The sequence below is a fragment of the Tamandua tetradactyla genome, chromosome 5 (genome assembly GCF_023851605.1).
Source record: "Tamandua tetradactyla isolate mTamTet1 chromosome 5, mTamTet1.pri, whole genome shotgun sequence".
In the NCBI taxonomy this organism is placed as follows: Eukaryota; Metazoa; Chordata; class Mammalia; order Pilosa; family Myrmecophagidae; genus Tamandua; species Tamandua tetradactyla.
The window spans coordinates 91,442,990-91,466,195 of NC_135331.1; the positions used below are offsets into that span (position 1 = coordinate 91,442,990).

General features: G+C 38.7%; 1 protein-coding gene across 5 annotated transcripts in view; it reads right to left on the reverse strand.

Annotated features, from left to right (window-relative positions):
- The window catches only part of TCP11 (t-complex 11), an 88,237-nt gene that overhangs the window by 30,141 nt on the left and 34,890 nt on the right, over positions 1-23,206 (reverse strand). For 4 of the 5 annotated variants that reach the window (XM_077161549.1, XM_077161553.1, XM_077161551.1 and 1 more), the window contains 6 exons: positions 13,870-14,090; positions 13,028-13,164; positions 12,563-12,780; positions 12,278-12,459; positions 11,338-11,501; positions 8,954-10,590 (listed from right to left, as the gene is read on the reverse strand). In XM_077161549.1, the coding sequence (XP_077017664.1) occupies positions 10,358-10,590; positions 11,338-11,501; positions 12,278-12,459; positions 12,563-12,780; positions 13,028-13,164; positions 13,870-14,090 (1,155 nt within the window). In that variant the 3' untranslated portion in view covers positions 8,954-10,357. Of the gene's footprint in view, positions 1-8,953; positions 10,591-11,337; positions 11,502-12,277; positions 12,460-12,562; positions 12,781-13,027; positions 13,165-13,869; positions 14,091-23,206 lie in introns of those variants that run through there. The other variant, XM_077161552.1, reaches the window with a different exon arrangement.

Genomic DNA, 23,206 nt, shown 5'->3' on the forward strand with positions numbered 1-23,206 from the left:
CTACAACCTCTCCTCTGTCTCCACCACGCCCCCAGCAGGGAGAGTCTGCCAAAGTTAAAGGTACCGCATCATCTTAGGCTGGTGGGACCTGCAGTCAGACAAGCACCAACACAGGGGGCAGGATAAGAAAAACAGAGTCCAGAGACTTCACAGGAAAGTCTTTCAACCTGCTGGGTCTCACCCTCAGGGAAAACCGACGCAGGTGACTCTTTCCTCCTGATAGGAGGCCAGTTTGGTCTGGGAAAATCCGACTGGGGTCTAATATCTACGTAGACCCTCCTAAAGGTGGGGAGGGGGGAGGCACCACACAAGCAGGGCAAGAAACAAGAAAACAAGAACTGAAAAATTCTCTTCTGTTAAGCAAAACTTAAGCTAGAGGTCCAGATAAAGCTGAACTGAATGTCAAAGAACAGATAGACAACAAATTCATCCAGCAAGAAAATCCTAGGTAAAAGAAGTGAAAGCAATCTCCAGAATAAACTAATTAAGGTAATTAAATGCCTAGATGCCAGAAAAAAATAACAAATCACACTAGGAAAATTGAAGATATGGCCCAGTCAAAGGAACAAACCAACAAATCAAATGACATAGAGGAGCTGAAACAATTAATTCAGAATATACGAACAGACATGGAAAACCTCATCAAAAACCAAATCAATGAATTGAAGGAGGATATAAAGAAGGCAAGGAAAGAATAAAAAGAAGAAACTGAAAGTCTGAAAAAACAAATCACAGAACTTATGGGAATGAAAGACACAGTAGAACAGATGAAAAAAACAATGGAAACTACAATGGTAGATTTCAAGAGACAGAACATAGGATTAGTGAACTGGAGGATGGAACATCTGAAATCTGGGAAGAAAAAGAAAATATAGGGAAAAAATGGAAAAATATGACCAGGGACTCACGGAATTGAAAGATAATATGAAGCGCATGAATATACATGTTGCAGATATCCCAGAAGGAGAAGAGAAGGAAAAAGAAGGAGAAAAACTAATGGAGGAAATTATCACTGAAAATTTCCCAACTCTTATGAAAGACTTAAAATTACAGATCCAAGAAGTGCAGCATACCCCAAAGAGAATAGATCCAAACAGACATACTACAAGACATTTACTAATCAGAAATTCAGAGGTCAAAGAGAAAGAGAGAATCTTGAAAGCAGCAAGAGAAAAGCAATCCATCACATACAAGGGAAGCCCAATAAGACCATGTGCAGATCTCTCAGCAGAAACCATGGAGGCGAGAAGACGGTAGGATAATATATTTAAATTATTAAAAAGAGAAACACTGCCAACCAAGAATTCTATATCCAGCAAAATTGTCCTTCAAAAATGAGGGAGAAATTAAAACATTTTCAGACAAAAAATCACTGAGAGAATTCGTGACCAAGAGACCAGCTCTGCAAGAAATACTAAAGGGAACACCAGAGACAGATACGAAGACAGAAGAGAGAGGTGTGGAGTGTAGAAAGGAAGACTATGAGTAAAGGTAAAAAGAAGGAAAATTAGATATGACATATAAAATCTAGAAGGCAAAATAGTAGAAGAAAGTACTACCCATGCAGTAATAACACCAAATGTTAATGGATTAAACTCTCCAATCAAAAGACATAGTCTGGCCGAATGGATTAAAAAACAGGACCCATCTATATGCTGTCTCTACTCAAAGGACATGAGGCCAAGGACACAAATGGACATTTACACACCAATGTTTATAGCAGCATTATTAACAATTACCAAGAGATGGAAGCAGGCAAAATGTCCATCAACAGACGGTTGTCTAAACAAAGTGTGGCATTTTAATAAGATGGAATATTATGCAGCTGTAAGACAGAATAAAGTTGAAGTACGTAACAACATGAATGGACCTTAAGGACATTATGCTGAGTGTGATTAGCCAGAAACAAAAGGACAAATACTGTATAGTCTCACTGACATGAACTGACATTAGTGAATAAACTTGGAATATTTCGTTGGTAACAGAGACCATCAGGAGATAGAAATAGGGTGAGATATTGGGTAACTGGAGCTGAAGGGATACAGATTGTGCAACAGGACTGAATATAAAAACTCAGAAATGGACAGCACAATATTACCTAACTGTAATACAATTATGTTAAAATACTGAATGAAGCTGCATATGAGAATGATAGAGGAAGGAGGACTGGGGCATAAATGGAATCACAAAGATAGATAGACAATAATGATTGAGATGGTATAATCCAGGAATGCCTAGAGTGTATAATGATAGTGACTAAATGTACAAATTTAAAAATGTTTTTGCATGAGGAAGAACAAAAGAATGTCATTACTGCAGGGTGCTGAAAATAGATGGTAATTAGTATTTTAAAATTTCAACTTATGTGTGAGACTGAAGCAAAAAATGTTTATTTGGTAAAAATTTATACTTTGACTAGTGCATCTCCTAATATAACTTATATAGATGGTTGGTTGAGCACCTTAAGTACATGGAACTTTGTACAGGACATGAGATTTTGTTGGTTTGTCCAGGTAATGCCCTGATGAATCCCAGAGTGATTTGATCACCATTCACCTTCAGGGAATGGTGAGAATGGGGAGAAATTCAACTTCCCCAAGTTGAATTCTTGATATTCTCACAAGCAGTGTGGACAAACAAAGCTATAGGCTGAGCCCCGAGTCTTGGGGTTTTTGTTCATATGAAACTTAACCCCACAGGGGATAAATCAAGCCTACTTAAAATTAGGCCTAAGAGTCACCCCCAAGAGAACCTCTTTTGTTGCTCAGATATGGCCTCTCTCACCAGCCAACACATCAAGCAAACTCACCACCTTCCCCCTGTCTACGTGGGACATGACTCCTAGGGGTGTGGATCTCTGGCAACATAGGACAGAAATCCCAGAATGAGCTGAGATTCAGCATCAAGGGATTGAGAAAAACTCTAGAATGAGCTGAGACTTAGTATCAAGGGATTGAGAAAACCTTCTCGACCAAAATCAGGAAGAGTGAAATGAGACAAAGTGTCAATGGCCGAGAGATTCCAAACAGAGTCGAAAGGTTATCCTGGAGGTTATTCTTACGCATTAAGTAGATATCACCTTGTTAACCAAGATGTAATGAAGAGGCTGGAGGGAACTGTCTGAAAATGTAGAGCTGTGTTCCAATAGCCATGTTTCTTGATGATGATTGTATAATGATACAGCTGTAACAATGTGACTGTGTGATTGTGAAAACCTTGTGTCTGATGCTCCTTTTATCTACCTTGGCAACAGATGAGTAGAACATATGGTATAAAAATAAATAATAGGGGGAACAAATATTAAATTTAGTTTGAAATGCTAGTGATCAATGAAAGGGAGGGGGAAGGGGTATGGTATGTAAAAATTTTTTTCCTGTTTTTGTTTTATTTTTCTGTTGTCTTTTTATTTCTTTTTCTGAATTGATGCAAATGTTCTAGGAAATGATCATGATGATGAATATGCAACTATGTGATGATATTGTGAATTGCTGAGTGTATGTGTTGGGAATGTTTGTGTTTCTTTCTTGTAATTTTTTTTAATTAATAAAAAATTTTTTGAAAATTTAAAAGACAAATCATACAATGTATGTTCTTTAACACAATGGAATGGAACAAAAAAATTTAACAGCACGAAAAGTGGTAATTGACAAATATGTAGATCTTAACCACCATACTCTTAATCATCACTGGGTCAAAGAAAGAATCCAAGGGAACTTATAAAATAGTTTGAAGGCCATGGTGGCTCAGCAGGCAGAGTTCTTGCCTGCCACACCAGATACCTGTATTTGGTTCCTGGTGCCTGCCCATGCACAAAAAAAAATTGAGAAAAATGAAAATGAAAACCCAGCATACCAGAATTTATGGGATGCATCAAAAGCAGCGCTTAGAGGGAAATTTATAGCTGTAAATGCCTAACATTAAAAAAGAATGATCTCATGCCATCCTGACAAAAAGGGGGTAAAGAAATGTAACAAATAAGGTATCAATGGCTAAGAGTTCAAATAGAGTAGAGAAGCTCCAGAGTCACCTTCAGAGTCACTCTTATGCAAGCCTCAGTTAGACATTGCTACCTATTATAACTTGCCAAATCCCAACCAAAACCATTCCTGTCAATCCTAGAGAACACCTAGGGCATTATATAAGATTCTACAAAGGTTCCATGCACTAGAGAAGTTTCCAGAACCCTACAACCTCCAGATGGTTCCCTGGACCAGGTAAGTCCTGAAAGACAGAGGGGCCAGCCCTTCCAGAACATCAACTAGTTCCATCCCCCATTCCATATTATCGACAGCCCTTTCCAACATGAAAAAGTTAGAATGGGCATCGCCCAAATACCCCTAGAGAGTGAAAGATCAATGGTGATGGTAGAGTTATACAGAGAAGGTCAGGTTTCACAAATGAGTATGAGTGCTGAATGATTATAGTGATATTTCTTTTAGCCTCCAGTACCTTAGAGCAGCTAGGAATAAAAACCTAAAATTGTGGAATTGTAACCCATACCAAACTCTGAAATCTCTTCTATAACTAATTGTTGCGATGTACTTTGAAATGTATTGCTTTTATGTATATATGTTATACAAAGAGAAGCAGAAATTTACCCAAGAAGATAGGATTTAACAAATGAGTATGACTGCTGAATTATTATATTGATATTTCTGCTGGTCTCTAGTTGTCTTGGGGCACTAGAAGAAAAAATGAAAAATTGTGGAACTGTAACCCATACCAAACTTTAAAATCTGTTCTATAACTATTTGTTAAAATGTCTTGGAAATTTATTGCTTTTGTGTATCTATGGTATATTTCACAATTTAAAAAAAAGAAGGAAAAAAAAAAGGAAGAAAGATCTCAAATCTTTATACCTTAAGTAACTAGAAAAGGAAGAATAAACTGAACCCAAAGCTAGGAAAAGGGAGGATAAAAGCTTATAGTAGAAATGAAATAGAGAAAATCAACAGAATCAATGAAACCCAAAAACTGGTTCTTTAAAAAAAGATAAACAAAACTGACAAAACTTTAGCTACACTTACTAAGAAAAAAGAGAAACAATTTGAATAACTAAAATCAGAAATGAAAGTAAGACATCACTATTGTTCTTAGGGATTGTTCTAATTTGCTAGCTGCTAGAATGCAACATACTAGAGATGGACTGGCTTTTAATAAAAGGGGATTTATTTCATTAGTTCTTCAGAGGAAAGGCAGCTAACTTTCAACTGAGGTTCTTTCTTACATGGGAAGGCACAGGTGGTCTCTGCTGGGCTTCTCTCCAGGCCTCTGGGTTCCAACAACTTTCCCCTGGGTGATTTCTTTCTGCACCTCCAAAGGCCTGGGCTGAGCTGCGAGTGCTGAGATGAGATACACTGAGCTGCTTCATACTGGGCTGTGCTACACTGCGCTCTCTCATTTAAGCACCATCCAATTAAGTCAACCATCATTCATTGCAGCAGGCATGCCTCCTAGCCAACTGCAGATGTAATCAGCAACAGATGAAGTTCATGTACCATTGGCTCATGTCCACAGCAACAGAACGAGGTGCCTTCATCTAGCCAAGTTGACAACTGAATCTAACTACCACAGGGACATAAAGAGGATTATATGGTGAACAATTGTACACCAACAGATTAGATAACCTAGATGAAAAAGATAAATTCATAGAAACAAATTACCAAAACTGACTCAAAAAGAAAGAGAAAATCTGAACAGATCTAAAACAAGAGACTGAATCAGTCATCAAGAGCTTCCAAACTCTTCCAAAAAAAGAAAGAAGGGAACACTTCCTAATTCATTCTATGGGGTCAACATCACCCTAGTACCAAAGCCAGAAAGAAAAGAAAATTACAGACCAACATCCCTGGTGAATATAGATGCAAAAACCCTCAATAAAATACTATCAAACTGAATTCAACAGCATACTAAAAGAATTATACACCACGACCAAGTGGGATTTATATCAGATATGCAAGGGTGGTTCAATAAGAAAAATTCAATGTAATAGACCACATTAATAGAATGAAGAAAGAACCCACATGATCATCTCAGTTGACACAGAAAAGACACTGGACAAAATCAAGCACCCCTTTCTTGATTAAAACACTCAGAAAACTAGAAATAGGAAGGAAATTCCTCAACATGATACAGAGTATATGTGAAAAACCCACAGGAACCATCATACTCAATGGTGAAATATTGAAAGCTTTCCAGGAATAAGCCAAGGATACCTGCTTTCTCCACTACTATTCAACACTGTATTGGAAGTTCTAGTCTGAGAAATTAGGTAAGAAAAAATAAATCCAAATTGGAAAGAACAGGGTAGCATCAGGTGCACAGGTGGTTCAGTGGTAGAATGCTCACCGGAATTCCATGCAGGAGACCTGGGTTTGATTCCCAGACATGCAACCCCCCCCAAAAAAAGAAATTCCAGACTGTATAATGATATAGCTTTCACAATGTGACTGTGTGATTGTGAAAACCTCGTGTCTGATGCTCCTTTTATCTACCCTGTCAACAGATGAGAGGAACATATGGAATAAAAATAAATAATAGGGGAAACAAATGTTAAAATAAATTTAGTTTGAAATGCTAGTGATCAATGAAAGGGAGGGGCAAGGGGTACGGTATGTAAAAAATTTTTTTCTGTTTTTGTTTTATTTTTCTGTTGTCTTTTTATTTCTTTTTCTGAATTGATGCAAATGTTCTAAGAAATGATCATGATGATGAATATGCAACTATGTGATGATATCGTGAATTACTGATTATATATGTAGAACAGAATGAGCATATATTAAGAATGTTTGTGTTTCTTTCTTGTAATTTTTTTAATAAAAAATTTTTAAAAAAAGAAAGAAATTCCAGCAGCGCTTTTGCAGAAATGGAAATGCCAATCCTCAAATTCACATGGAAGAGTAAGGGGCTTGAATAGCCCAAAGTCATACTGAAAAAGAACAAAGTTGGAAGACTCACACTTCCCAATTTCAAAACTTCCTACAAAGGTACAGTCATCAAATAGTGCGGTACTTACATTAGGAAAGAAAAACAGACCCATGGAATAGAATCAATAGTTTAAAAATAAACCCACATGTCTATGGCCAATTTATTTTCAACAAGTGTGTCAAGTCCACTCAATGGGGAAAGAATCAGCTCTTCAACAAATGGTGCTGGGATAACTGGATACCCCCAAGCAAAAGAATGAAATTGGATCCCTACCACATATTATGCAAAAATTAACTAAAAATTGATCAAGGACCTAACTATAAGAGCTAAAACCTTAAAACTCTTAGAAGAAAATATAGGAGCAAATATTCTTGTCTTTGGATTTGGCCATGGATTCTTAAATATGATACCAAAATCATGAGCAACAAAAGAAAAATAGATAAACTGGTCTTCATCAAAATTAAAGACATTTGTGCATCATAGGACATTATCAAGAAAATAAAAAGACAATCTGCATAATAGGAGAAAATAGTTGCAAATCATATAGCAGATAAGGGCTTCATATATAGAATATGTAACAAACTCTCACAACTCAACATTAAAAAGATAAGCAACCCATCATCCGACCGTGCAACTCTCCATGGAACAAAAAAAAAAGATAAGCAACGCAATTAAAATTGTTTAAAGAACTTGAATAGATTTTTTTTTCAAAAAGGATATATAAATGGTCAATAAGTATACAAAACGATGTTCAGTATCAATACCCATTAGGGAAATACCCATCAAAACCACAATGAGATATCAACTCACATCCACTAGGATGGTTATTACTAAAAAAAAAAGAACAGAAAATAAGTGTCGAAAAGGGTGTGAAGAAATTGGAACCCTCCTACATTGTTATTGGGAATGCAGATGGCTCCTCAAAAAGTTACATATATAGAATATAGAATTATTATTTGACTTGGCAATCCCATAGGTATAAACCCCAAAAAATTAAAAATAGGAATTCAGATATTCATTCACCAACAACTAACAACAGTTGTTTCTATCTAAACAAGAGCTGTTTAGGTAGAAACAACTAAAGTGTCCATAAACAGATGAATGGATAAAGCGCACTACATACCCACAATGGTATGTTATTCTGCCACAAGAAAGAATGAAGTTCTCAGACATGCTGCAACATGGATGAACTCTGAAAACATTATGCTGAGTGAAATAAGCAAGGCATATTGAGACAAATATTGTATGGTTTTACTTATATAAAATATCTAGAAATAGCAAATTCATAAAGACAAAAACTAGATTAGAGGTTTCTAGGGTACGAGGGAGGGAAAAGGGGGAGTTGTGGCTTGGTGGGTACAGAATGTAAATTTTCGAAATTTTTAAATAAAAATTATTTTTAAATTAAATATATATATATAATATCAGCAAAATTTTGATAAATTATTTAAATTCAGGCAATATAAATCATTGCCTGAATTTAAAATGATGCTCAAAGAAACCAATCTCCAAAAGTGGAATTTCAATTATTAGCAGGATGGCAGGGCCCTTGCTAGAACTGGATCCTGTTTATACAAAATCCTATCTATTCTTTTCCTGCTTCCTACTTCCTGCTTGTAACAGATGTTTAAAAAAAAAAAAAAAAAAAGGGTGGGCCACGGTGGCTCAGCAGGCAAGAATGCTTGCCTGCCATGCCAGAGGACCCGGTTTCGATTCCCAGTGCCTGCCCATGTTAAAAAAAAAACAACTGTGAGATATTATCTTCATAGGCAAGAGAAAACAGAGTGAAACCAAGTCAGCCTTTCCTTCAACTGCTTTACTGCAGTGCAATAACTTAATCATTTCAAATAATTTCCTACATACAAAATAATAATGGCAGAATGTGGACAAAAAAAAAAAAAATACATACATACACTCACACACAATTTTTAAAAATTGCCCCAAACGAGTAGGTCAGATTTTTTCCTTGTTTAGGATCAGGATCTTGATCTCCTCCATGTGGGAACACAAGAAAATCAACTCAAAATTCCTAAGAAATTGATCATTCTAGATTTTAATTATGAAATACACAGTAAGATTCCACTGTAAGCCCTGTGTCTCTGTACTCATCCACCAGTCAGTCTTCTTCACAAGAATCCCTTCAAGGCATATTTACCTCTAAGATAATCAGGCTTCCAAAATGTGGAGTTTTTAAAAATTCAAATGAATAGCTACAAATCAGATGAGAGAATCCAGCCAGGTAAGCCTCACCAACTATTTATTAAACATTAAACATGCCACTTTCTTTTGGCTTCTCCATCCTGAAGCTACCTCGTCACAATACTGGAAACCGAATGAACCAAGCCCCCCAGCTTTTCTGGTCATAGTAAATGTCACACTCTGTTGACCTATCTGTGGTACCTCTATAAATTCCCTAGGATTTACCCTTCTATAAAGGAAATCAATAAGGAAGAAATCCTGGGCCTAATGGAACTCAAATCCCCCTTCTGTTGTTCTTCCTAGGTTAAGTATGTTATACTTAGCTCCCTCCACTTCCTGAAATGGTGAGAACACTGCTTTTTTCACACTGCCTCAAAAGCACATAAGTGAATTTCCATTTTCCCCTGTCCATTTCCCTAAAAAGGCCATCACTGAAATTGATCATTTTCCTATTTTGCTATACTAGATTTGGGCTGGTTTGCTGCAGTCAATCTGAGAAACCTGACACTGAAGGTCTAGATCTATAATCTCAGGAGACAAGTCCAGGTCCTTCCTAGAGTATCTGTCATGTGTGATGCCAATGGGGACTCACAGCCACAGCTACCAATTAGAGGCATGTAAGAAGGGTGGAAACTGTCCCACTTCTGAATGCCCACAGTCCTTGTCAGGAACTGATGAGTGAACAGGAGACTCGGGGGAACATCTTCAGGAGAATTTGGTCCTGGAAATGAGGTTTCTAACTTCTATCAATTCTGAGCTCAATTGCATAAAATGAACTTCTGGCTTCCAGAGAAGGCCTTAAACTCACATTTTGGATAAGTCCACAAAGAGTTCTCAAAGCCCTCAGAGAAATATTTTTGCCCTTAGAGAAAATAATACTAGCTAGCACTGGCTGTCTTGGCTATTGAGTTCTGCATACTGAAGGATAAACCTAGCCAGTGGAAGGAACACTGAGGGGCTGCTGGCTTTGGACTAGTAGGATTCTGAGGGCACAGGGCCTGTGCCTCAGCTGCAGCACAGGAAGAGTAGAGGCTTTCTTGCACTTCAGAAGTTTATTAGTGAATGGGTTTGGGCCAGTTGGTGTTCACATGCTTGACCCCTACAGCCCTGATGTACTGGCTGCAGGAGGGAAGGAGGGCTGGTTGTTCTGTCAGCCACAGCTAATGTCATTCCAGGAAGATGGTGGGCCTGTTTCCTGGATTCAAGGTGCCAAGGCTCTGAGCTGGTACTATCAGAGAGACTCCACTTTTGTTTCCAGTCCCTGAGCTGGAGGGATGAGTGTTTTTAGAATATCAGTGTAGTAAGGGCCAAACACCTGCTGATTGTGATGTGTCAAGTTGACAAACTTCTGGCCCAGTTCTGCCAGCTCTGCCTCAATGAGAGTAAGGCCTCCAGGGAGGTCTAACAGAGACCGCTGCACCCCAAGAACCAAACAGCATTTGAGAAATAAACGGATCCTCTGATCTGTGAGCAGGAAAAGACAGTGAGAAAGAAAAGGGAAAAGAGATTTCAGGGAAAAACACTGCCTCTTGAACTGTACTTACCCACATTCTAAATTAACTGAGTCACAAGCAACCCATTCATCTTTAGATATGGAAGTTTGTTTTATTTGGGAAAGGGGCCACTAGCCAGCTCCCAAGAACAAAGATCAGAAACTGGTGAGCTAAACATTTCTGGCTAATATATTTCTAGCTGTGCTTTAAATAGCCATCAGCTAGAGCCTGGCATTTGATGTAACAGGAAGATCCTAGACTGTCTTTAGGATGCTTACAGTTAGGAGCAAGGTGGCCAGATTTGCTGCTTCCATTCCAACATGGAGTGGGAAGGTCCCTACTATGTGAACATGTGTTCAAGCCTAATTTCACATCACTTCCTTGTTAGAGGGAAGGGTGGGTTACCTGTCTTGGACTGCAGTCAGAGAATGACCTAGAAGTCCAGGGATGACTTATCCCAGTTGGTAGGACAGAATGCAATACCTAGAAGTCATGTATACTGGGTGTAGACACTCTTTAGAGCTATAATCAGTCTTTAAATTGAAAGGGATCTATTTTAAACCTAGCGTTTTGAGAAAACTGAATTCTAAACAATGACTTATCCAGTGATCATGCCTTTGTTGTTAAATGGTTCAGTAACTGATTTTCAGGGTTGGAATCTACCCTTCCCCCCCAACTTTCATGCCACCCTCTCCTTTACTTCCACAGGCAAACTTACCAATGACACTGCGGACACAATTCTCCTTCTTGGCAATATTCTGGAGCTGTCCTATCAGAGACGTTGTGTTGTCGCTACTCAGAGCAGCAAGGCCCATGCTCTTGAGACTCTGATGGATTTCCTGAGACACCTGTTCACTCACAGTCAGCATAGCCTCCTCAGGTCTAGACCATTAAGAAGAGTAAGCTGGCACCCACCAGGTCGTCCTGGAACAGTGGCAGAGCCCAAGAAGCTCCATACCAGAAGCCAGGCTCACTTGAGGGAAAACCCAACCATCCTCCCTGCCCTGCCCTTGGTAGGCAACAGGGCCCAGTGGTAACAACCTCTTCACTGTTATCCTCAAGATACCAACCAATCCTCTATATATGGTACCATGTATCACATAGAACATGTAAAATCTTGGAAGTAGAGTTGTAAAATCAACTCTAGACAAGGGTTTAGTTCTGTCCTTGGATCGATTCAGCATTCTTTAGTCTCATGACTAGTATATACTAGTATATACACACATATCTTTTAAAGATTTTCTTGGACCTTTTTCATGGTCATTTGTACTACTTCATCAATTAGAGTTACAAGCCTTCTGATTTTTTTCCTTTGGCATGATGCCCCACACATAGTGGATGTTCAATGAATATTGCTGACCCACAGATTAATTCCTGGATATACATAATAATAGTAGCCCACTACCACCCACTGGACTTCTTTGTAATGACTCATTTGAAGCAAACAATATAATGAATCATTTTGTAACAAACTATACTCCACACCGCCCTTTTGGGAAGAAAATTAAGCCCAAGACTACTTATGGAAAGATATCAACAATCTTTGTGGATGGTTCCAAAAAGAATTTCTGTGATTTGTGGTGGAGAGTAAGCAACCATTCATTACCTGCCTACGTTCAAACATATCATCTTTACTCTGAAAGATCTATACAGCTCACCTGGAGTTAAATTCCTCTGTCAGAGCTTTGGTTATGCGTTTCAGTTTATCCACAAACTGAGGTGAGCCAAACAGAACATTGCCAGAGAAACTACTTGCCACCAGCAAGACTGAAGCCAGGATTGTTAACTGGTGCAACTGGGACTCCAGTTCCTGCAGTCGGCTTCTGTCCATAAGCAGGGTCTAGGGAGCCAGGGAAGAACAAGCTGTAAGCATAGGAAGGGTCCTGGAGTTCCTAAATACAAACCAAGGCAATGCCCCCGCCACACACACCTCACAGTCTTACCTCAGGAAACTCTTCATTTTCAGGGTCCCAAAGGAGGAGATTCAGGAAGCCCTGGGATAGTACCATGGTGGGGTTGAGGGGCACAGAGTTGTTGGCTGCCTCATTTGGAGAGGGGCAGGCCACACTGGAGGAATCAGAAGTGTCTGGGGAAGTTGGAGGTGGTGTGGTGAGATCTGCTGCTGCTTGGGTTAGCCATTTGGTGGTGCGATCGAGGAGGCCTACAGCAAGGAGGGAGTGTGTAAGCACTTCAGGCTATGAGGCTTTGAGGCTAAGGTTCTTTCCAAGATATAACCTTGCTCAGTGAAAAAATGCTTTTTGTGTCCTTCTGTTGTCTTGGATAAATGTTCCTTCTCCTTCCCCTTACCTGAGAAAGAAACTTCCTATCCCTAAAAAGAGGAAAGTATGCTCTAACATGTTAGAGGAGGGTCATATCTTCCCACTCTTGCTCTCATTTTATATACATACTAGGCTGGTTGTCAAGAAGTTCCTGGAATTTAGCCCGTTCATACTGGATGGAGTGTTCCTGCAGGTGGGGTCGAAGGCTCTGGATGGTGTAGTTTACCATGTCCATTTTCATCAGGCCCAAAACCTGGAAGATTCCTCTGTCACAGGGAAAACAGAATAGTTACTCTATGGAAGGAAATTAGTGAGAGAGAACCCAGGCAAGAAGTCTTAACTAACTAACTTAGTCCTACCTCTTAAATTTACAAAGAAGTTTCTGTGGCCCAGAGCCCAAGGCCTAGAATGAGTTAGTGGCAGAGCTGAGAGCAGCTAATTCTGGACTTTGAAGCCTCCAGGCTAGATCTCTTCCCACTATGGTTGCCTCTGCAAAAGGGTTCTCGGTGGAAGGTAATATATCTGCATGTTAAAAATTATCTCTGGAGAGTGGTATTATTAGAGATGCCATATTATTTTATTTAATTTCCATTCAACCAATCACTTTGACTTTCTGGGTCTCAATTCTTCTAGCTGAAAAATAACCTCTCTTCCCCTCACAGTGTAAGAACTGGGACCACAGAATAGCTGGGAAAGATATATTTGAACTCCTTTGGAAACACAATTACCTACTCTAACATCTTGTAATAGCACATTCCTAGGGGGCCCAATCAACATAAGGATAACCAAAGGACCCTGCAAGGCTGTACTTAGAAAAGAAAAGCCAATAGGCCAGAAGAGAAAAGAGATGTTTTACTCAGGTCTTCAGTAGAAAAGAACCGGACAACACAGGGGCCATATACTAGTGCTGGTTTGGCTTCTCCTGGCCCAGGGGCTAACGCAGGTCTCGGAGCATACATCAAGCTTCACACCTCAATAACTGAACAGGTTCTGTAATATTCTCTAGTTTCTGTACTGCTTCATCTCGAACTGGTGCACAGAGCAAAGTCATCATGTTGAGAATATACTTAGAGAGATGAGAGACATCCAGGGCCCCATGTTCTGCTTCCTGCTTGCGGAGGTCCATGTCCAGGGCTTCTTCAATCTCACTTCTTAAGCGGTTTTGGCGTGGTAATAGCAGTGAAACCAAGATCTGTCAAAAAAAGAAAGTCAAAGAAGGAGCTACATTCTGTTTAGAGCCATACAGTTCCTCCAATAGACAACCCCTTTAGCCAAAGGCATCTGGCCTATGTCTTCTGAAAATCAAGAAATTGGATGCCTAAGTTTCCTCAAATATAATATTTATCTTTGTTTAGGGGCTAAGACAATTTAAGGTTTCAAGGGATCATTTACAGCAGTAGTATATCATTTTCTGGGCAGAGTGAGATAAAGATACAAATGAAATCAAGAAATGTGGTAAAAAAGAAATGCAGGGTACAACAAATATAAAATAAAAACTATCATGTGTGGATGAGGTACTCTTAATAGAGGAGGTAGACATTTTTGAGATTGGTTTATTCAAAGGACAAAGATGAAATGGATAAAAAGAACTATAAGAGACATGTGAAATAGCCAAATAACCCCAAAATATAAGTACCTTATAGACAAGGACTCTTACTCATCTCTGTGCCTTTGCGACACATAGAGCATGGGAGGGGGCAGGTCAATCAATAGCCAGTTAACCAAATGCAACACTGTGTTTTAAGAGTAAAATCCCAACTGTTTAGTTTATCTTAAACAAATGAAATGAAAATTGTTTCCAGTTTCTCTTTAAAAGGTAAACTTCCAATTATGGGCTTGGAGCAAGGCTCCAAGTCTATCCTTCAGTGCCTACTCTGAAAAAAAGAAGTTGGGCTCTTTAATATTTTCCCTTTGCTGGCTGATACAATGTTAAATTTCGTGAACTGAGGGTGAGATATTGCAAGAGAAAGGGACCTTCCTCCCTGTCTCTGGTGTGCTCCATTCTGCAACCTGCAGCATTGGAGCTTCTTTGTTGAAATTACTGTGTGGTTTCTGTCTCCTGATTGGATCTTGACTGGTACAGAATTGGTACAACAAGAGAGGTTCAAACCCAAACAGCCATATGATTACTGGTTCTGATTAAAAAACTACACAATTGACATATAATCCCCACAAAAATCTAAGAGCCTGTTCAAGAAACAGGAAAAATTCAACTTCCCCAAGCGGAGAATTCCTGATATTCTCACAAGCACTGGGGAAAACCAAAGCAATAGTCTGAACCCTCAATCTTGGAGTTTGTTCATATGAAACAACCCCGCAAAGGATAGGCTAAGCCTACTTAAAATTGGGCCTAAGGGTCATCCCCAAGAGAGCCTCTTTTGTTGCTCAGATGTGGCCTCTCACTCTCAGCCAACATGACAAGCGAACTCACTCCCCTCCCCTTCTCTACATGGGGACATGACTCCCAGGGTTGTGGACCTTCCTGGCAACATGGGACAGAAATCCTAGAATGAGCAGGGACTTGACTGAAAGGGGAAAGAGAGAAATGAGACAAAATAAACTGTCAATGGCTAAGAGATTTCAAACTGAGTCGAGAGCTTATCCTGGAGGTTATTCTTTCACATTATATAGATATCACCTTTTTAGTTAAGGTGTAATGGAGAGGCTGGAGGGAACTGCCTGAAAATGTAGAGCTGTGTTCCAGTAGCCATACTTCTTGAAGATGACTGTATAATGATACAGCTTTCACAATGTGACTGAGTGATTGTGAAAATCTTGTGTATGATGCTCCTTTTATCTACCTTATCGACAGACGAGTAAAACATATGGATTAAAAATAAATAAATAATAGGGGGAGCAAATGTTAAAATAAATTTAGCAGGTTGAAATGCTGGTGTCTTCCGTGAGGGGGAGGGGAAGGGGGTATGGTATGTACAATTTTTTTTCTTTTTTCTTTTTATTTCTTTTTCTGGATCGATGCAAATGTTCTGAGAAGTTATCACGGTGATGAATATACAACCATGTGATGATATTGTGAGTTATTGATTATATACCAAGAATGGAACAATCATATGACAAGAATGTTCGTGTTTGTATGTTGTTATATTAAAAAAAAAAATCTAGGAGCCTGTTACCTCAGACCTTAGTGAAGTTTCTATGGATTTGGTGTCTGGAGTTTGTTAAGCTATCCTTCCAAGGCGAAGGACAAATTTCTATATCTCAAACAACTAATCCTGGAAAAAGAGGCTCAATGCTTGGAAGGCCCTTTTGAATTTCTGAGGCAACAAACACACATTTGAGTATGCTACTCTGACAAATTTACAAAGTCACTAGTAAGGTTGTAAATTTCAAATGGGCAGCAGAACAAAAGACGGCTCTGCCACAAGTTCAGGCTGCAGTACAATTTACTATACCATGTAGGCCTATGGTTCAGCAGATCCAATGGACACATGAATGTCCATGCCAAATAGGATGCTATACAGAGTCTCTGGCAAGCATCAACAGGAGAATCACAGTGTAGTCCTCTAGAATTTTGCAGAAAATCTATGTTCTCTTCTGTAGATAACTATTCACTTTTTGAGAAATAATCTCTGGCTTGCATCTTTGTTCTAGTTTCCTAGCTGCCGGAATGCAATGTACCAGAAACAGAATGGCTTTTAAAAAGGGGAATTTAATAAGTTGCTAGTTTACAGTTCTAAGGCCAAGAAAATGTCCCAATTAAAACAAGTCTATAGAAATCTCCAATCAAAGGCATCCATCCAGGGAAAGAAACCTTGGTTCAAGAAGGCTAATGAAGTTCAGGGCTTCTCTCTCAGATGGAAGGACACATGGCAAGCAAGGCATCAACTGCTAGTTTTCTCTCCCAGCTTCCGGTTTCATGAAGCTCCCTGGGAGGCGTTTTCCTTCTTTACTGCCAAAGGTCGCTGGCTCATGGACTCTCTGCTTCGTGGTGCTGCAACATTCGCTGCTCTTTCCCAATGTCTTCCATTCTCCAAAATGTTCCCTTTTTTTTATAGGACTCCAGAAACTAATCAAGACCCACCCAAATGGGTGGAGACATGTTGTCACTTAATCCAGTTTAACAACCACTCTTGACTAAATCACATACAGCACTGAATAGGGAATGGGATTTTCATCAAAACATGGCTTTTCTAGAGGACATATATTCTTTCAAAACAGCAGAATCTTGCTTAGGGAGATGTCCCACCTAACCATGGGATATCAGGTGATCATGTGGCCTGAACTTACCATTAGGAACTAAATGTTGTCTGACCTACCTAGCCACAAGAGTGTTTGCAAATACTACTGCTGAGTGTCTAATCTGGTAACAATCAAGGCGAAAAGACTAAGCTCCTGGGATGGCACCAGCCACCTGATGACAGATACTTTCATTGGTCCTCTTCCATTGTGAAGGAGGGAGAGATTCATCCTCACTTGGGCAGACACATATTCTGGATATGGATATGCCCTCCCTGTCTGTAATGCTTCTGCCAGCCACCCTCCATATACTCACAGAATATCTTATAAGCTTATCTGGCATGTCCCATAGCAATGTGTCTGATCGAGAAACATGTTTCATAGCAAAGGAAGTGGAGCAATGGGTTCATACCCATGGAATTAACTTTTCACCACATACCCCACCACTGAGAAGGAAAAAGTAGAATGACTTATTCAAGACTCATTATGGCATTAGTTAAGGTACAATACCCTAAAAGGAAAGAGCTCTGTCTTATAGGATGCAGTATGCACTTTGAATCAAAAACCAATTTATGATATTGTCCCCCAAAGCCAGAATACATGGGTCCAGGGATCAAGGGGTGGAAGCAGGACTGGCTTCTCTTACTATTATATAATGCTTAATAATTTGCAGAATATTTGTCCTGGCAATTTTGAGCTCTCTGATTAGGGAGGAATACTTGCACCAGGGGACACAACAATGGTTCCAATGAATTGGAAGATGAGAATGCCATCTGGCCATTTTGGACTCCTTATGCCACTAAACCCAAAGGTGAAAAGAAGGAGTTACTCAAGTGGCTGGAGCTGAGTAATACCAAGGTCCTGAATACCAAGGCGAAAATGGGTTGCTGGTAAACAAGGGAAACAAGAAGGATATTCTGAGGTGCTTCTTGATATTCTATACCCAGTAAGAAAGGTTAATGGAAAACTACAGCAAACAAAGAAGAAGAGCAAAACACTGGAGGACTCAAACCCTTGGGAATGATAAAGAATTCCAACCAGCTGAGGTTCTGGCTAAGAACAAGAGATATATGGAATGCATGGTGAAAGAAGCCATATATATCAACAACAGCCTTATGATCGATTTCAGAAACGAGGCCTATAAATTTTCTCTTCACTTGTTATAGGAATATGTTAATTTGTACATGCTAACCATTTTCTTCTTCTCTCTCCTTTCCATTATAATTTTATATATGGGTTATTGGTAGTTAACCTTCCAATTTAGCCTTTAGCCAAGAGAATATTCAATGCAACCATGACCGAATTTGAGAAGTAATATAGCCAACAATGGATACTATAAATTTTAGGACTGTGTGTCTCCTCATTTTGTGGAAAGGGTGAGAATTTGTAAGAAAGATAGCTATATCTTATTAGGCAGAAACACAGCATTCTTGTGTTGAGCAGGAATTCAAATGTGCCGAAAAAGATGCACAGCTAAAGTGGTGGAATGCGCCTTTTATGAATTTGTCACCTCTCAGCTCCAAATCCATCCTTCTTACCCTTCCTTAGTGAAAATTGTGCCAGTTGGTACAATTTTAAACTTTGTCTTTAGAGGGTGGTTTATTGGTTTTCTATGCTGCATAACAAATTACCACAAATTTAGGGCACATACATTTGTTATCTCACAGTTTCCGTGGGTCAGGAGTCCAGGCACAGTTTCGCTTAGTCCTCTGCTAAGGGTGCAATCAAGGTGTTGGCGGGGCTGCATTCTCATCAGGAGGCTCAACGGGAGAAGAACACATTTCCAAACTCACTGGAAAGCTTGAGGGCCACAGTGCCTTACTGGCTGTCAGCTGGATACTGCCCTCACATTCTAGAAACCACCCTCCACAGTTCCCCACCATATGGTCCTCTCCATAAGCAGTGCATGCATGGGTGTTTGATTCTTCAAGGCCAGTAGAAGAGTCTCTTCCTCTGATCTGTTAAGATGGAGACATACATAACAAAACACAATCACAGGAGAGCCATCCCATCACCTGTGCCATATTCTCTTGGTCAGAAGCAAGTTACAGGTCTTATCCACACTCAAGGGAGGGGACTATACAATAGCATGGATAATTGGGAGGTCACTTTAGAGTATGTCTGCTGCTTACTAGAAAGACACTGCAAAAATAAGGAGCTAGACACTTTGAAAATACCCATGATGAGAGATCCAAAATGGCTGCATAGGGGAAGGCTGGACTAATTTCACTCCCAGAAAAACAATTAGAAGTCAGGCAGAAAATGTCCACAACATATGCTTTGAAATTTATCAGCTTTTTGTATACATGTTATTCTTCACAATAACAAAAAAAGAAACTGTCCACAAAAAAGGAAACTCTGGAAATTAGCGGACAGTGTTCTACAACAAGCAGGAAAGTGCAGGACGAAGAAACAGAAAAGGTGTGGTGAGAAATCACTCTTACCTCCTGTCAGCTCTGGCTCTTGGTGCCCATCTCCCATTCTTAGGGCAAAAAGTATGTGATTTTCCTGTCTCTGGTGGGCATGTAGCTCCAAACTAAAAAGGCAACAGAAGTCCACTCTCCCAAGAACAGGGAGGGATATGACCTAGCACTGTGCCAGCTTTTCATTAGCAAACTTGGACTGCTGGGACCACTGGCAGATCCAGCTCATCCTGCCCAGCCCAGCTAGTCATCATCTGACCCTGACAGCCAAGACTAGCCTACATTCTGAGAGCAAGCGGAACAGATTGCCAAAGAGTGTCATCAGCTGGCAGGTGAGGAAAGCACACTGGGAAGATGCCTAAAAGGCTTTTGAGAGAGGTATACCTTTGGGGAGGGGAATTAAAGATTCCTAGGCATCTTTACTTGACCTTCTCCCTGGGGCCCTATAGAACCAGTGTGCACCCTCCCTTTGCATGATGATACAGATGAACCAAGTTTCAAAGAAGAACATTAATACAAACCCAATCAACAACAAAAGTTTTGACAAGAGAGAGAATCTGACCTTTAGATCAGATTCAGTAAGCTCACCAGGATGATTTGGCCCAGTCAAAGGAGCAAATCAAAAAGTCAGAAGAAATACAGAATCTTGAATGACAAAGTAAAGAAAGAGATGTTCAAACAAATCTCTAAAACAAATTCCACAAGATGCTAAAGGGATAAAGGATAGTAAGAAGACAACGGGTGAATATAAAGAAGAAATGGGAAGCAGGTAAAGAAAAATAACAGCTCTTATAGGAATTAAAGGTGTAACAGACAAAATTTAAAATACACTAGAAGCACACAACAGCAGGTTTGGACAGGTAAAAGAAAGGATCAGTGAGCTAGAATACAGAGCATCCAAATTCAAAGAACAAGAGAGAAAAGAATGGGGAAAATTGAGTAGGGTCTCAGGAAACTGACAACACAAAATGTCATGGGTGTCATGGGTGTCCCAGAAGAAAGGAAAAGAGGCAGAAGGAATATTTGTGGAAATAATGGCTGAGAACTTCCCAATTCTTGTGAAAGGCATTGTTATCCATGTCCAAGATGCACAATGTACTTCAAACCAAGTAAATCCAAATAGACCTACTCCAACATATACTAATCAGAATGTCAATGCCAAAGATAAAAACAGCAAAAGAAAAGTGATTCAATATATCCAAGGGATGCCTGATATAACTTAAGGGCCAATTTGTCATCAGAACCCATGGAGGCAAGGTGGCAGCGGTATGATATATTCAAAATATTGAAAGAGAAAAATTGCCAGCCCAAATCTTCAGAAATTAGGGAGAGTTTAAAATATTAACAGGTAAACAGAAGCTGAGAGAGTTCATTAACAAGAAACCTGTCCTACAAGAAATACTAAAGGTTTCTTTCCTATGTTCGCTTTATTTCTTTTTCTATTGTCTTTTTATTTCTTTTTCTGAATTAATGCAAATGTTCTAAGAAAAGATGAATATGCAACTAAGTGATGATATTGTGAATTACTGATTATGTATGTTGTTTTATTTTGTTTCTTTATTTTTTAATTAATAAATAAATTTTAAAAAAAAAGAAAAGAACAGATGACTAACAAAAATTTATAAAAAAGATGGTGGTTTGTGGGAAAGACATTTCCTAATTAAATACAAGGAAAGTTACAAACGAGACCTTCACTTTCTAAAAATAAAAAGTTTACTCAGTCTTAGAAAACTGCAAGCTAACAGATAAACAGCAGTCTGGTGCTAACACCACAGTTGAGTTAGTGTCTTTTTAAGGGTCTTTTTTAAAGCCTGTTGCCATGGCAGATTCTGGTCACTTGATTCTTTCAAAGCTGAAAACAATACAAGGTCTGTATTCCCTCAGGTCATGTTTACTAGTTTGTTATGTACGTTTATACATATTCAAGTGCTAGGTAAAAGTCTTATACAAACTCTGGGATCTGTCCTGTAACTACATGTTGAAGAGTGCTTTGAAAACTATTGCTTTTTTCTTTTTTTTGCTTTGTATATATATATGTTAAACTATACAATAAAAAAAGTTAAAAAAATAAAAATAAAGATGTAATGGAGAGGCTAGAGGAACTGCCTGAAAATGTAGAGCTGTGTTCCAGTAGCCATGTTTCTTGAAGATGACTGTATAATGATATAGCTTTCACAAAGTGACTGTGTGGTTGTGAAAACCTTGTGTCTGATGCTCCTTTTATCTATCTTATCAACAGACGAGTAAAACATATGGAATAAAAATAAATAATAGGGGGAACAAATGTTAAAATCAATTTAGATTGAAATGCTAGTGATCAATGAAAGGGAGGGGTAAGGGGCATGGTACGTATGAATTTTTTTCTGTTATTTTTAAAATTTCTTTTTCTGAATTAATGCAAATGTTCCAAGAAATGATCATGATGATGAATATGCCACTATGTGATGATATTGTGAATTACTGATTATATTTGTAGAACGGAATGATCATAAGTTAAGAATGTCTGTGTTAGCTTGTTGTTATTTTTTTAATTTAAAAATTAATTAAAAAAAAAAAGAAATACTAAAGGTAAGTTCTTTCAGCTGAAAGGAAAGGACAGGTGAGAGGGGCTGGAAGGAAAGTATAGAAATGAAGATTATCAATAAGGGTAACTAAAAGGGTAAAAAGAGGAACAAAAATAAGATATATCATATAAAAACCAAAAGGAAGGTTTCAATTATTTATTACCAATGTTTCTAATATAATTCATTTACACGTAAGTTTTTATACTTTAATGTTTAATATTGGATGTGTTTAATAACCAGCTGGCAAGTTTCTTAAAAAGTTAACAGTTGGCTCTCTTGAGCTGGCACAGACCAATTCCAGCAGGGCACTGCTTCCATCCCAACTTTTGTCTGGGAGGAGGAATGAGAGATGGTGGCTCAAGGGTAGAATAGACTCAGAAAATTAATAATTATTACTTTGCTTCCAAGATTGATATTTTCCTGAAGAAATGTCTGATAATCCCACCCACACTACAACACTCTCACATACACTGTTATACACACATAGGAACCAGAGGCAGAAGGGGTCACATTTGGCCACCCTGGACTGAAACTGCTAGTTCTACTAGTTCTACTTTCATTGAAGTGTCCCCTCTCCACTGAGCTACTAATGGTCATTGAATGAAGTGGCACGTAAAAATATGCTTTATACTTCATTTCCAGGTCCCATTATAAACTGGAGGCGTAAGGACATGGTTGATATTTTGATTCCATGAATGGATTTCAGCACTGCGTACTTGAGTGAAACTTGTTATAATTTCATATTTCCCTCTAACTGCATATTAAAATGTATTTGAGTGATTCTCCTATGGTTTTCTTTTGTGTCTCAAGTACTCTCTTCTCCCCTGCTAAACCAGAAATCAGGGAATATATATATATTAAAAGAACCTGTAATTGCCAGAATGCTAATTATAAACAATAACAATAAACAAATATACTTATTTGTGTAAACTTTCCATGCAGTATTTATATGCATTGTCTTTGGCTATCTTTGAGGTTTTTCCAAACTGGTTTGCTCTCAGTATAGTCATTGGAAAGCAGATTTGTTTTTAATTAAACATATTTCATTACAATAATTAGTCTACTGTGTACTCATTAAATGGAATTATCTATCATTTTCCTCTAAATATTGAATTTGTTTCACA